The 15893-nt window shown below is 40.7% G+C and overlaps 1 protein-coding gene across 1 annotated transcript in view; it reads left to right on the top strand.

The window, feature by feature from the left end:
• The window catches only part of Ggamma30A (guanine nucleotide-binding protein subunit gamma-e), a 40484-nt gene extending 24805 nt beyond the window's left edge, over nt 1-15679 (top strand). Inside the window, 1 exon segment of the mRNA XM_017177537.3 lies at nt 14875-15679. Within this exon segment, the coding sequence (XP_017033026.2) occupies nt 14875-15511 (637 nt within the window). The 3' untranslated portion in view covers nt 15512-15679.
• Nucleotides 15680-15893: the final 214 nt, after the last annotated feature.

The following is a 15893-nucleotide window of genomic DNA, read 5'->3' as shown; positions in this document are numbered from 1 at the left end:
ACCAAAAATATTGTGACAGCTTACAAAGATTCCTTCCGAGTGTCACAGAGCTTATTTCTAAATTCCTGTGAGACCAGCGGGAAAAGCTGATTGAATCAGCTGCACATTCCACTCTCTCTTAGTTGTCCTGGATCCTCAAAGGAAATCCGAGCATACTTTCGAGCTGCCACACACAATGGCAACCAACTGCATTAGCTGCGGCACGCATACCACTCGCCCGCCGCAGAAAAGTCAATTTCAAGTGGAATGTTGTGGCAGTCACATCGCTCAGGACTGCATCAAGCCACCACCACCCAGGATCGGGCAGAAACATTCAATTAGAGAGCTGCCGAGAACTTTTGGTTCACCCCTCAGTTCATATCATTCCCCACGAAGGCCAATTAAGCAGTTGTCTAATAGGAAACCCGCCCAGAAAACTACGAGCTTCAATTACCTTTCCTTTCAGTCCTTTGGCTTTCCCTAGCCATTAGCCAACGTTGATTAGCTCACTATACTTATTGATTTATTAAAATTGATGTTTGGGGGGGAAGGAGAAAAAACAGGACCATTCAAGTGATCCAATTAGTGACCAATTGAAGAGTACTTAACTGCGAAATGTGCAATGAACATGACAGTTAATACGTTAATGGCAATCGAGTTTTAAATGTATCTGCAAGGGAATGCGATAGAGCATAGCATTATATTAAAAAAAAAACCTATATAGTGCACTCGCCAGGTATTTCAAATATTTATGTCATTATTTGCACAATATTTATTGCTATCTCTGCTTTTTGCTTCGTGTTGTTCTTGCTGCGTCAGTCAGCATTTTGCTGCTGCAGAAATTATGAACATGTGTAAGGATATAGAGAGACGGAGCGCTCCTGAATTGCCCTGGAAAATGGCGATGCTTTGGCGCTTCCATTTTCTTTTTTCCTTACTTTTTTTTTATTGCGCGCTTTTTCCCCATTGACACATGGCAGGCAGGAAGGCACCGCCAGGCGGTGACTGCCGTGTGCTCTCCAGCATCGGCATCAGCATCAGCGATGGCAGCACACATTATTGACATAACTACAAACAATTTATGGGCAAACAACGGTTACGTCTCGTTACCCCCGCCATTTGCTGTTGGCTGCCATCATGGCCGTAATTGAATTTCGCTGCAAGCTGCCGCCATGTCCCTTTTTTTTTTGTGTTTGCTGCGACCTGCTCTCTATGGCGATTGCATTTTTGACAGCCCACAGTTCGTGGCTTAAATAATAAATGAAATGACTTAATACCGTATTAAAGCATCGGGGCGACCCCGTGTCCCCGATCCGATGAATCATGCACGTCCCCTGCAAATCCCGCTGCCATCTATGCTCACATTCTGAATTCGGCAAAAAGGTCGAAAAGCTTCCGTTTCAGCTAGTGTGTCTGGGGAATGGTCTTGGCCCGGATCCGACGGCCTTTTTTTTGGCGGAAAAATGCCAGAATTCATGATGAGCGGTTGGGAAGCGAAAGCTAAGGACTGGCTGCCAAGTTGGAGGATAAGTTTTGAACAGGATTTGGGTTAGAAAATAATGGGATGCGTTAGCATTAGTTAACACTACGTTTTGGAAAGAGTTAGGGCTTTAAATATAATAGTTTTTTATAAATTAAAAGGAAGTTATATGTACATGTTTATAAGGTTTGAATTTGGGAAGAAAATAAGTTAATATTAAACTTAAAATATAATATAATATAAATATTATACAATTCTTTCTAGATATTTACCACTTTTTAAATAATTTCTAATCAATTGCTTTTCTTCTGTTTTAGGTAAGTGTTTGTTGGCTTTACGGATTTAATTACTAATACTCTTGGCTGAGTAAGTGATAGAAATTTAAAACAGGAATAACATATCCTGTGTATAAATAAAATTCAAGGGAATTACAACAATATTTTACACACCTTTAAACCCCCTTCAACACACAAGAGATTCCTGATCATAAAGTTCCTTAATAACCCCTATTACCTGCACTCCAACTTCTTTAATATACTTCCTCCTGATCAAAGTTTCAACTATATTTGAACATTATTTGAAATCATGGCATATATACCTTTTTGCTATTTCCGCCACTCACACTGGCAGCTTAAACTTAGATGAGCTTTTTATGGGCAATTCCCCCAAGCCCTTTGCATATTTCTCGCCTCGCCAGGCAAATCTCTTGGTCACGGTCGTTCCACTGCGCTGTCCCTTCCGGTTTGCCGGCGCTTCCTTCCTTCAGCCTTCAGCCCAGCCAGCCCTCAATCCTTTAGGTCTTTCATTTTTTTAATTTGTTAAATTGTGTCTGACTGGGGAAAAGGCGATAGAGGCGATAGGGGCCTGGGTAGGGAGAGAGCATGGACCATAGTTGCTGGCAGACAATGCCGATGTGAACAAAAGTGGGGCCTCGTGCCACCGAGAAGGCGGTGATTTTAATTTTAAGTGCAAGCCATGACTTTTGCCGGTCACTGTGACTACGACTGCGACTGCCACGTGGACTGTGACTGTCAGACAGGCTCTCCACACGCCTTCTGTACCCCGTTTTCATTTGCGAAATTAAATTTTGCATACGTAATGGGTGGGACGGTCACGTCGAGAGGCTTTGCCTTTTGTCGGAGACTGTACCGGGCACACACACACACACTGGCACTCACACTCACACTCGGATAGACAGGCAGTCACTCACACGTATTCGGGACTCACTGCGAGCCCTGCATCCAGGCTTGGAAGAGTGTCAGTCGGTTATTAGGAGCAGTTGAAATGGCAAGACGTTCCGCCTTCGCCGGAGCGCCATGTGCCTGTAATTAAAACAACTTTTCCCCTGAGCCGGCATCTTCCATTGCTCCTTTTTCTGTGTGTGTCTGTGTTTTTTTTCTTTTGCCCATAAAATGTGCGCCGTAAAATCTCTGGCTGTCTTCCTGCATCATTGTCCATAACAATGAGGCACCGGCTACCTTCATCTATAGGCCACCCCGCTGGCTCGTAAGGCTTTATGGCCACACGCAGAAAAATAGCAAAGAAGTTCCTATTCATTCTCATTAAAAATAATATAAAAATACTTTTAACAACTGCATTTTTTGTGAAAACTAAATCTTATTCAAGATTATACTTATTATCAGATAAAACTTAACTTAATCCCCTTGCAACTCAAGACAGGAAACTGTTGAAAACTGATTTAACAGATCCGATTTTTTCCCCAGTGCATCCAAATACACAGAGGATACATGTGCACATGTGTTCGCTTCGTGTGGGGATGGCCATTTTGGCTTTCATGGCCCGTGGATGGTATCGCTTTGTTTGCGCTGCTCTCAGGTGCCGCCGCTGCCTGTGCGGGCTTAAAATTAAATTATTGGTTTATTTATGCGGAGAAATGGTCATCAAATTGAGATTGTGATTGCAGATAAAGCGCCAAAATGGCATTCTATCGGTGAGGCATAAAGAGAATAAAAATGCCTACGTATGCCGGATGATGCGGTGAAATTGGCAATGGGGAGGATTCGATTAAAAAAATGTTACCAAACAGGCTACGAGGATTTCTGTGTTTATTTATACACGCTCCATTTAAATAAATATGTAGTTGTTTAGAGGAATCAATTTCAATGTATTTATTTATTTATTATATTTGTGATAGGTTTTGCGGATTTTTTAAGCCCACTAAAGTATTTATGTGAAGTTTATTTTGTCAGGTTTGCAAAAAAATAAAGGAAACTTGTATGTGTACATTCATTTAGTGTACATATTTTGTTGCTCGAATGTGTTGAGAGATATATGTAAGATTTTTATTCAATACTCCAAGAATTTTACATAAAACTTGGTTTATTACGATTTAATCTTCGTTTCTTTTTTAGCTGCAAATTTTTGTATTATTTAAAATTGTGTTTCGAGTTAAATTCTAGCAAATTTATGTTCCATTGTTTTGGTTAGAAACCCACAGAGTTACTTAGCACAAAGGCCAGAAACTAATTCCCATTTCTATTCACTTCCACTAGAGTTGGACAATTGAAAAGTCAATTTGGCCAGAGTTCCTTTGTCACTGGGTTTATTTTTTGTTGTAGTCGACATGACGGCACTTTAAACACTCTGTTGCCGAGTGCCATCTAATTCCTGCTGCCTTCTACCTGGACCTTCATTAACCACAGCAGGACTTAACTCGCAGGCATTCACCAGCATTGTCTGCGGGGAAGAACCGCAGCCAAAAGTATCGACAGCGGAATAACAGAAGCCACAACAGCAGCAGGCGACAGGAGAAGGAGCAGGGATAGGGGCCTGTGGCAGGAGCAGACCCAAAGATGAGGCGGGGAAAAAGGAGAAAAGTTTTGCAACAAATGTCCAAAAGCCACTTAACGGCGAATTAGAGCGCACCAACAACAACTGCAGCGACAACTAACTAACAAAAAAGTACAGTTAACGCTAAAAGGATACGGCAAACTTTTCAAGCGTGCAGAGAGCAACAACTTTAGGTCCTCGTCCGCTTTATTTTGTTGTTGTGCAATTGACCAGCAAGCGAAAACCGCAGGATGCCAGAGATGAAATCCCGCTAAATCAGCCCCCCTTTTAACAAGCCCAACGCCACTGCTTGCCAAGTACAGTTGTGTACGCAGTTAATTGATGATGTCCCATCAAATTGTAACAAGTTTCGGCTTTGGCCAAAACAAATTGTAGCCTAGTTTGTGGCTTTGGTGGAAAAGAGCACACTGAAGGAAATTTCAAAATGGATATCCTTTAGATAGAGTTAGATGAAATATCTATATATCGATCCTTTATCGATTGTTGAAGACATAAAGATCTAATCGATATTTTAACTTTAAAAATTATTCTGTTGTAAATAGAAACATTCTTTTAATTAATTTAATGACCGCTTTCGACCACTTATTACTAATGGAAGTTAATATTATATATAAAATATTAGAAATAGATCATCGAAATGTTGAAAAATGTTTTTTTTTTAACGATATTTTACTACTTTTGTTGATATTTTGTAGCTGACTATTCCTTTCTATATACATTCCTGGGTCAAACAATCTTCTTTATAATTATTAGCATCTACAGCTCCCAAAATCATTATACAATTCTCCAAATTTACTTACCAACTTACAATTCAAATAATAATCCCCTGACATTTTTCTTTTGTCACCTTTTGTTCAGTGCACACAGCTACACTCATCCATAAACAGAGACAGAATTAATTGTCGCTGGGAGAATTTGCATTTCAAACACGAGAGAGCAGAGCTGTCCTGCTAAAAATTGCATAACAAAGTGCGGGGCACCATCATCATTTAGCTTGCAAATTGCTTTTCGGCACTGGACGTTTTCCCCGCCCTGCTATGTCCTTTAGCCCCAAAAACCATACACCCACCTACCAGCTACCACCGCCCCACCACTCATCCATTGCCATCCTCGCAGGCAATTTGTCAGCGTGGTCATGCAAGGCCTCAGCTCCTCTTTTTTCGGGGATGTTGGAGGAAAGACCCGAAAAGTGCGATGTGGCAAAGTTTAATTAAGTTTTGCGTAGCCGATTAAATATGTATAAATATTAATAAACAAAGTGCGTGACTCACGATGCGAAATGCGTGACGGGAAGCGCTTAATGAAAGAGGCGAATCCTAGTTCGAGAGGGAGGATCGTTAGGCCACATAAAAATACATAAACTTGTTTGTGTAGAGGCCGCAGGCCTGCAGGCCTCATTAAACTCAACTTAAACTATCAATCATGGCAGTTTGGGTAACTTGGCCAACGTATTTTTTCGCCTCAATTAATCAGTCAGCGACAGGCTTGGGCAAAGCAGCACAGATCAAGTTTACTTCAAAAATGTCATTATTTAATTATTGACAAACTGTCGAAGGAGAGTGCAAAGTTTAGGAAATTTCATTGAAGAATTTCGTAGCTTTATGCTTCAGAAAGTTGAATCTCTTACACCAAAGTATAGTTTGAAGGCTTAAAGTTATTGATTTTTAGCCAAAAAAGGTTTTCAAATCTGAAAATTAGACAGGTTATTAAAGACATAATTCTTTATGCATAAAGCTGTATTTATTTTACTTCTTTCGATCTTGTCTTTCCAAAGAGTCGAGTGTTTGCTTAATGTGACTTCGTTTGCAAGCATTTTAACCAAAATTCAAGAGAAACCGCAACTGCAGCAGCACCAAAGTCTGGCTGCTGCATATCAAAAATGCAAATACACACACATAGCAACCAGAACGAGGACAAGCCAGGATACCTGGCTTAGGCAAAAGCCATCCTTCGAAACCATCCTCGACAAGTTTTTGATAGCAGGAAATTTGCAATTTCTGGCATTAAATTTCCGCCTCAACATTCATTTCATCAGCATCAGGCGGTGAATTGGGGGGATATGGGAAAAGGTATAGCCAGACCAAGGCATTATGCATTTGCATTAACCGCCTTCTCGGGGCCAAGTGTGTGTGCGTATCTGTAATTATCGAGGTGAGCCAGGGTATTATGTGCTTAAACTCCTCTTTTCCGAAGGATGTGTGTGTGTGCTGAGAATTGGAAATTCGCAAACACAGAGCTTCCAGCTTTCAGTTCCATAGTAAATACCTATAGGTTTAGCATTTCGTTTATGTAACTTCGATTTCTGCACACAGCCACTCTTAAGTGAGATTGTGGTTGGGCAACTTGACTGGGATGGGTTTCCAAGGCAAATGGCTTCAGCAGGAGGTAGAACATGTTGCCGTATCCTTCCTTTATTCTCCTCCAATCCAGCATCTGCCTTTTCCGGTTGGCACATAAAATACGTGCGTTTGGAATTCACATTGATTTCGAAATAAGATTTCTGTGATTTTCATGTTTTCGCTACCTCGGCTAGGAATCGAATTTCACCTGGCAAATTGCTTTGAGAAATTGGAAAAATTTAAATGAAATTGCCCCCACAATGCCTGCTGCATGGTTCAGTTGATGGAAGCTATCGATTAGGGTTGAGATTTCTTGACGAAAATAAAGTATTATCAAATTACGTAGGCCAATAGCAATTACAGTTTATTTGATTACAAAACACACAGGTGGTTATTGGGGGGAAATAAGAATTTAAATTAAATATTCAAGATATTCAATCTTAAACAATATTGCATTTTTAAAAGATTGACAGAAATATTGAATGCCTAAACATTATAATTACAATTCAATTAGTTTTCTGCTAAAGTTAAGCATATTTCATCAATGAAATCCAAAATATCCTTGCTTGCCAGAACTCACCTTTAAAAACTTTCCTTTTCCTTGTGTTGCTGTTGACTTATTATCATTTTATTTATGCATATTTTCCCCCAACGGCCTTGCCTGCTGAGCTTGTTATTTGCAAGCTCCTTTCAGAGTTGCCTTTCGCATAAATATCCTTGCAGACCGCACTTGTCACACGTCATTTGATTTGCTACTTTTGAAATGAACAAAAAGCGGCAACAATTCCATGGCCTAACCTGGGGCAAACTTTGACAAACACTTGACGACAACGTTGAGAACTCTGAATCGAGAGCCCAGAACACCGAGAGCCAAGAACCTAGAACTGAGAAGAGCTCGGCTCAAGTGTTTTTTGCACAATTTCTTTTCAATTCAACGAAAGTGGACCAGAGGAGGCCTCTCCTGCCTGCCAGCCTGCCTGCCTGCCAGTTACTACTATCCCTTCCTCCTGGCCCATGCTAAACATCCTTTTTGTGCTCGCTTTTTTGTTTTTAAGGTTTTCATCCTCGTCATCGTGCTCGCCGTAGTTTTGTATGCATAGAACTTGCGGCTTTTGCCCGGCCAGGCTATAGACCCCGCCGACCTCCGGAATCCTAGAGATCCGGCCAGGGAATGTGTTGGGTGTAGAAAAGATTTTGTCTTTTAGCCTGATTTGTTATTCATGAAAAGGCAATGGCGACGGGCTTGGGCGGACCAAAAGAATGCCAGAGAGCCAAGGATGGTTAAGAAAATGCCGAGCACACTTTTGCGGTGTTCCCAAAAAGGACGAAGGTGGCAGGATGTCGGCTGGTGCATAATAAAGCTGTTTGTTAGTAGAGCAAGGCAGAAGGGATGACTGTGAGATACAGCTACCATTCTTCATTGAGTGGATCAGGCTGCGGGGTGTTTTTTTTTTTGGCCATTTCCGTGGCAATGATTAGCGTTTTGTGCATTTCGAGGCACAAGATTCACTTGATTCTCTCCAAAAATGCAAACAAGATCCAAGCCAGTCAGTCAAACATCTCTGCCAACAGTTTTTCCTTCTTGACTTTGATTTTTAGCACAATTCACTGCACAATTTGGGGTTCTTGGATAGCGATTCTGTTGATTTTTCCCTTGTGAATCAAGGGTGACTTGCAGTTGGCTTAATGTTTTCAATGCACTTTACGCCAGCTGAAATTTCAGTTTGCATTGAGTCAAATTTTTGTAGATTTCTATAATATAATCAGCAGGGATTTCCATCTGGCAATCATTAGGATATATATCAAGATGCAGAGATTTTCCATTTTTCCAAAGCATATTGAGTGGCTTTAAATAGAAGCTGAACAGGTATTGCCAAATACCTGAATTAATCCCCTAGTTGGAGGTGAATTTCGAGATTTATGCACACTGTGGGCCATCCTCCTGCCACAAACTTTATTGCGCTCCGCCACACTTATGCAAATCTTGCCCACCGCTTACCTAATAAAATGCTTTCACATCCATTTAGTGTGTAACAACGGCACGGACAACAGCACGTAAAATTTGCATATACCACATATGCAATTTATTTATGCTAAATAGAAAAACAAACAACGACGACAGCAACGACGTTGCAACGTTGCGTTTAATGCATATTTCTGGCGCAGCAAGCACCTGAAAAATATGCAATGGCCAGCTAAATAATGCGCATTAAAATGCAATTAGCCGGAAGAACACAGAACACAAAAAAAAAAAATCCCAAGGTACTCTTGCACATGTAAATAATTATGGGCCAGAAGACCCTCAAAAGCTGTGTCTGCTGCTAGACTTCAAGTGCCATTTGGGGGTCTTCTGGCCAGGTTTTTCAGCGCTTAAAAGTGTGCTAAATTTAGCAGAAGGCCTCGACACACACCCATACAACATGTGTGTGTGGGTGAAATGAGCTAGAAATTAGTTTACGGCGAAGGTCTCGTGTAGAGCAACACTTTCACTTCTCTCCCCTGTATGTGTACATAAATATTTTAGATGTGTAATGTGAATTTATAATGCCCTGATCGCATTATGCTCTTTATTAGTTATTTATGAAAGTTATTGATGTTTGAAATAGTAAAGAAAAATGTTACAACATTGTTAAATATTAAATAAGTTGTTAAAATTACACATTTTAAATATCATCGAAATGATTATTATTTTTATTTAAATTTATATTTAAATAAATGAGTTGCCAACTTTTAATAATATTTAAAGTAAATCAATAAAAGAGAAAAATAAATTATCTAAAATTTTTCGGGTTTTTTGTAATTTGTTAAAAGAGATATTTTTCATTAAATGTGATTATTTCAATACTTAAAATATCGATATAGCCAACACCTCTGACATTCTTAAATAAACTTGTAAGAATTCGATGACACCGATATTTAAAGCGATATGTTTCGATATTTAAGATATCTGTATGTTTCGATAATACGATATTTTCAATATGAGATTGAGCTTGATATTTTTATCGATCCCATGCAAAATAATATAATTTTGAAAGCTTGCTCTAAATTCCCGCAAAAAATCAAAGACAATGAGTAAATGTACCTGAATGGGCCGGAAATAAAAGTGAAAAGTGCAAAGGTAACCGTTTTTGGATTTTCCCCCTCTATCGCTGGCAATTGTGTGTAAACAATCATAATAGGCTTGAAATGAAATTTTAAGCTTTTCATTTCTGTCACATGCGAGGCAAAGATAAACAGAGCTTGGAGAGACAACAGCGGGAAGAAGAGAGAAATCCTGAGATAAAGACACACACACACACACACACACACACACTCTGTGTCGCACTGGAACACACTCAGAAAAACACACGCAGATGCAAATTGACATGTGGCTGACGCATTTTGTTTACCCAAGCTGAATATGAAATGTATGTGGGAGCGGTGACAGCAGTCGGGGTGGTTTTTCGGTGGTTTTCCGGGGGCTTCGGTTGAGCTCACCGGCTTATGGAAAAACAGGCAATTCTAATTTTGTAGCTGCTGTGGCTGGATTCAAGCTATCTGCTTTTAAATGCGAACGACCGGCGGTCCGCCTTCTGCTCTTGCTGCGGCTGCCATCGATAAATAATGCTCTTTGTAGCATGCTTTCGGGCGCTTAAGATTGCGTGTGATTGGGATTGGGTATGTGTGTGTGCTTGCGGCTGTCATAAATCAACATTTACATCGTGTTTATGTTATTTTTTGTGCCAGCTGACAGAGCAGAAAAGGTAGCAAAACCCACCGAAGGTAGAGAGAGAGCCCTGGCGTTTAATTATAGATTGAGCGTGTGCCCGGATTGATGTCGGTGAATTAGACCCTTAGATCGGAATTTAATTCGGTGAGATAGGACAAATAACTTCATTAATCGAAACAACAGCTAAATTGTCGTTTAGGTTTAATATGATTTCGTGGAGACCATAAATTAAATGTGTGTAAAGACATATGAGTGAATGTGTCCTTAAAATGTCAATTAATTTTACATTAGACATCAGGTCAAAGTCTGTTGTAGAAATTAATTGTCAGTTGTTTCAGTAAATTCTTGATTTTGTCTTATTGAAGCTTTTATTTTAGCTCGAGTAATCAACTGCTCTAATTATTCTTATGTTCTGGAAAGTAATCTATACCAAATGTAAATTACAATTGATTTAATCAAAGGTAAGAGAGAATGACAAGATGAGTAAATGCATTCAATACACACGGCTTCTTTGCATTATTAATCCTTGCTATTATTAATGAATTTCCATCTTAGGGCTCAGACATTTGTGGTTTTGTTGCCCCTTCACAGCTTGCCACAAAACATTAATTCGCCTAACCCTAAAAGCAAAACGATGTCAGGCCCTCGGTGATGTCGGGAAGTGCGTCCAAATGACTTTTCATTTCAGGCTCTTACAATTATTCAGTCCGGGAAGTATATACCAACATCTAAGGGTAGAAGAAGGAGGTTTGGAGAATGGCAAATGGCAGGACTTTCAATTAGCACATAAAAGCCCAGCATGGTCCACATGGCCATGTGGTTATGCGGTCGGAAGGGAACCGAGCCACCCAGGCTGTCCTCGTGCTTCACATGTTAAATTAACGGCTACTGAATTAGTTTTCAATGTGTTCGCCGCTGAATGGCAGTTTGAGAGGAGTACTCAACCTGTTCGTTCGTCATTCGGCTTTGCCGTGCCATCAGGCTCTCCTTCTTCCTTGATGTTCGGCTGAAGCACTCAAATTAAATGCAGATGTCGAATAAAACTTTTTTATGTCCCTGCGGCACTTCGTCTACTTACACTTGCGTTCGTCCCCATTACCCCGCTTGTGTTATGAGGAAAGTTGCCACCAAAAAAACAAGGGAAACTCATCACAGATGCTAATGATGTCATACACAACTTATGGGCCTAAGGAGGCCCCGAAGCCAGAAGCGAGTTCACAGAGAAATGCCTTTGACTATTTCTCTGATTTGAGGGTCTTGGAAGAACTACTTAAATTAAAGTGGTCCTTACATTTTAATTGCGAAAAATGTAAGAACAATAGTGAACATTTACTATTCATATATATTAAACCAATTAAAACTCTTGGGAAGGTTAAGCCAAGATAGCTTTAAGTGTTAATCGTTAGAAGAAAATAAATAAAGAAACCGCCAAAAAATAGGCAAGGCTTTTAAGGAACCTAAAGCCGGGTATTTTTTTACCTTTTTTATACCTTGGTTTTTACCCAGATTCCTTTTGTTCTTTACCCTTCCTAATCGGGGTTCCGATATTCCCCTTTAATGCTCTCATTAAAAATGCATGTTGAGCATCACGCTGGCTCACAGGGTCTTCTTATCGGAAGGCGCCAAGCTGGACTCCATAACCCTGGGTTCAGCGGTGGGTGGTGCCTGAGCTGACAAAGTTTCCCAAAAATTTACTTTTCGGCTGCCAAAGATCCAACGTCATCATAACAACTTTGTTTACCGGCCTTGGCAGCCGAACAGAATCTCGAACCTCTGGAAACCCTTGGCCTTTGTTTACCCCGAAAAAAAGAGAGCAGAGAAAACAGAACAGAAAACCGAAAAGAATATTTTCTAAGCTCTGTGGATTTTCATTTTTCCCTCTCGTTCGCTGTGAGTGTGTTTGTGTGGCTCAGTTTTCCCGGCTGCACGGGCTGAAACCGCAAAGTCATAAGCCCATTAGCCATGGCAAGCACGAGCAAGGCGGGGCTGTTGGCTGCAGGAGGCATTGTTTTAGGCAGTCCTTCGTGGGGAAGGACTCGGAGCCCCGCATGACATTGCCTTTTGCTCTGTTGATGCGGAAAATGAGCAAGGAAATAGAGAAAATTCAACGCACACACACAGCTTTACGTAGACATGCACACAGGATAACGACACCGAGGTAACAAGGACATAGCTGCCGACGACAAGGTCTTGTTAAGTTAAATTATGCATACATGCCACGCCCACTGTTACACGGCCCAGGCAGGTAGGCTGCCGGGCGTACAGGCGAGGGGGGGCGTGGTCTGGTCGCACACCTTGGCATTTTGATAATTGAGCGCACGGCAGGAACAATCAGTAGAGAAGGGGTTTCAGGTTTGGTCGGAACAATCAAAACTAATGATGGCAAACAACTCCACCGCATGCGTGCACTTTTAGCCAGGCAAATCCTTACATTAAATCAACAACAAACAGGACATCAAAGCGACCGCAAGATGTTTTAAGCAATTTTGCGGTCAAATGAAAGCGCACACCCGAAGAGCCAAAATAAAATAAATTATAATCACGCCAAGCGGAAAAGGAAGAGCGAGGACGGGTCCTGGCCCCCTTTAAAGGCAAACAACAGCTGCAGCTTTTGGCCAAGAAGCCAAAGGAAAACATTTGTCCAATAAATAAAGCCACAAAATGTAGCCATCAGTTGAATATGCAATTGCCTCGCCGGAAAGTGCAGAAAGCAACCCAGACGAATGGTCAATTGAAGTATTTATTTACTGGGTTATGGGAAAAGTGGAGGAAAGTGCCCGGGGCTTCTTCGTCTTCCTCCTAGTCTCCATTTTCTTCGGAATCGGTTTGCGTGATTTGAGCAGCACAAAAGACAAACATTTGCATGGATTTCCCAGGACAACTTATCATTCGAATTGAATAAAATAGTTGAAAAATTGTTGCCTCAATTATTTAGTTCAAGTTAAATACTTATCGAGAAAGCGGAATACTATTGTTCTGCAAACTAAATATAACTTGGGTGTTCTTTGGAAAACTAATAAGTAATTACGAGTGCTAAGAAGTGTTTGGTATTTATATTTTACTGCAAATCGATGGAAGCACTTACCGTGAAAATGGAAAATTCTCCGAAGCGTACTTTATATTTATTATAAAAATTCTAAAAACTCATTTTGCTTGGGTAAAGCTGGGTAATAGAAAGGAAAATGATTTAAATTAAAATAAAATTTATGCTACACTTAATCTCTAAAATTAAATATTTTACGAATATTTAATGCTGTTTATTTAATGCAATACCTTGTCTTAAAACTTTCCTCGATTTCCATACTCTCTCATTTAACTTGTTCCTCCGACTTTTTGCCAGAGGAAAGTTTTCCCAGAATGAGTAAATAGCACTTCTGCTCTCTTAATTCAACAACTTTCCCCAAGTCTTATTAACAAGAAAGCAATGACGAATACTTCGCGTTTTGTGATCCTAGAAACAGGAATTTAAAAGTGGAGCACGAGGACAGAAAAGTTGCAAACTAACAAAATTGAAATGCAAAACTCATTCGCAGCAGACGACTGTCGCTCAAAGTGTCTATTTGAGGGACGCGTTCTACTCGCGGAAACGCCCTTTAAATAAATAAATTCTTGCAAATTCAGCAAATAAAATGGGAAGAAAAAGTAGAGTACGAAATCTTTTGTCTGAAATAAAAACAGATAAACAGAAGACGGAAAGAAGACAGGCCGGGAATAAAGTGTGAGACAAATGCAAACGACAGGGCAACCATTTTTATGGCCCTAAAGGATAAGCGTATTACAACAAGAAACAACAGAGGCAGCGGGCCAACAACGCTGAAAATTTATATGCGAATATTTTTCAGGACCCAGAAGGGGAAGAGGAAGCCAGCACGGAAAATCGTTAGTTTCCTTGGCGCGTGCAAAGTGTTCAAACATTTTTAATGTCCATCTGCGAGTGGATTAGCATAAAATCTGCTGTCCTCTTCTATTCGTCGGGACCCCATCCCGAATCCAACCTTTTCGCTCCGCCAGACGTGAGGTATAAGTTTATGTCCGCTTAGCTTTAAGTGCGGATGGATGTCCCCATTCTTTTTTGTATTTAGTCCTTTAAAATGTCTTGATTTCTCACTAAGGCTAACTGAGAGCTTACTCATTTTATGAGCTTTAAAGAACGAGATTACCAAATGAAATTGTTGGGACTCGGTTCAGTCACAAGGTAAAGGTGAACGAAATGTTATAAAATGTAAAGTCCAGGAAAAGGGATTATGTGTGCCATAATAAAAACAAAACTATAAGGGTATATTTCTTTTTTAAACAAGCTTAACAATGTTATTGTTATTATAACATTAAAGAGTAAGCAGATGTGGGCGAAATATTTGTCTTCCCTTGGCAAATAAATAAGGAAAGTTGTTTTTGGCAAAACTTTATTTTAAAACATTAATTTAAGCCGGTTTATGAACTGAAAATGAGGGGCAAATAAAGCTTTAATATTTACTTACTTTAAATTAAGACTTGGGAAAACTTGTCTCTGTTTAAATTCTAATAAATAACTATTGTTCAATTTTGTTTTTTTATAGAATGCGCTCGTTCATCGAGGAGAACGAGAAGAATGATCCCTTGATCAACGCCCCGGATAAAAAGAACAATCCGTGGGCCGAAAAGGGCAAATGCGTTATCATGTAATATTATCGTAAACCACAGAAATACCGCCATAACTATGATAACCAGCCAAACAACAATAATGCAACCCATTCCACGACTCATGCCACAACAATAACAACAACTACAGCAACACCGGCCACAGCCGATCGATTTAGTAATGTTGAAGAACAGCCTCGACAGCAATTAGAAGACCACAGTCACAGTCACAACCATAACCATAACCACAACCAGAACCACATCCGATGTAGCAGCCAAGTTTCGGGGCGGGATGATTCCCTAGATCTAGTGCCTGTGGAGATGCAGCACTATAATAACAACTACTATTACTACTACAACTACAACCTTAGCTATGAGCCGCCGGAGGAGCGATCGATGGGCGGCGTGGGGAAGAGGGGCGGCGGTCGCCTGCAGCGATTGGTGCGAAGGACACGGTACGAGCTGCAGCAATGGCCGCTGCTCCTGCAGCTACTGCTGTTCGTCCTGTGGCTAAATGCCAAGTTCTGGCAGCTGGTCAACGAACAGGTGACCTACCGCCGCAGAAGGTGGCACTGAGGGGGCAATGGAATGGCGACAGTGAAGGCGACGGCGAAGGACATCGGGTGCGCTGCTTGGTATGAGTTCGATCTAGGCTTAAGTTGTGAAAATTATGCCCGCACTCTTACAATCTCATCTCAATAAAATTAATCAAAATTCGCTGCGTAGTGGAAGCAGCGAACCACAGCCAAAGCATCTGTGTGAACTTAGACAGCCGAAAGCAGAACGAGAGCAGAGGAACCTCAGCCAGAACAAGCGAGTGGTAGACACTCGCTATTACTCGCTACTCGTTACTCGATACTCTTTACTCGCTACTCGATTCTCACGAACTCGATTCATCATCGTGCGCTCCTCATCGTTGTCGATCTATCGCCGTTCCTCTATCGTCGTTTTACGCTCG

Source organism: Drosophila kikkawai, chromosome 2L (assembly GCF_030179895.1).
Source record: "Drosophila kikkawai strain 14028-0561.14 chromosome 2L, DkikHiC1v2, whole genome shotgun sequence".
Classification (NCBI taxonomy): domain Eukaryota; kingdom Metazoa; phylum Arthropoda; class Insecta; order Diptera; family Drosophilidae; genus Drosophila; species Drosophila kikkawai.
This window is presented reverse-complemented; position numbering and strand designations above follow the sequence as displayed.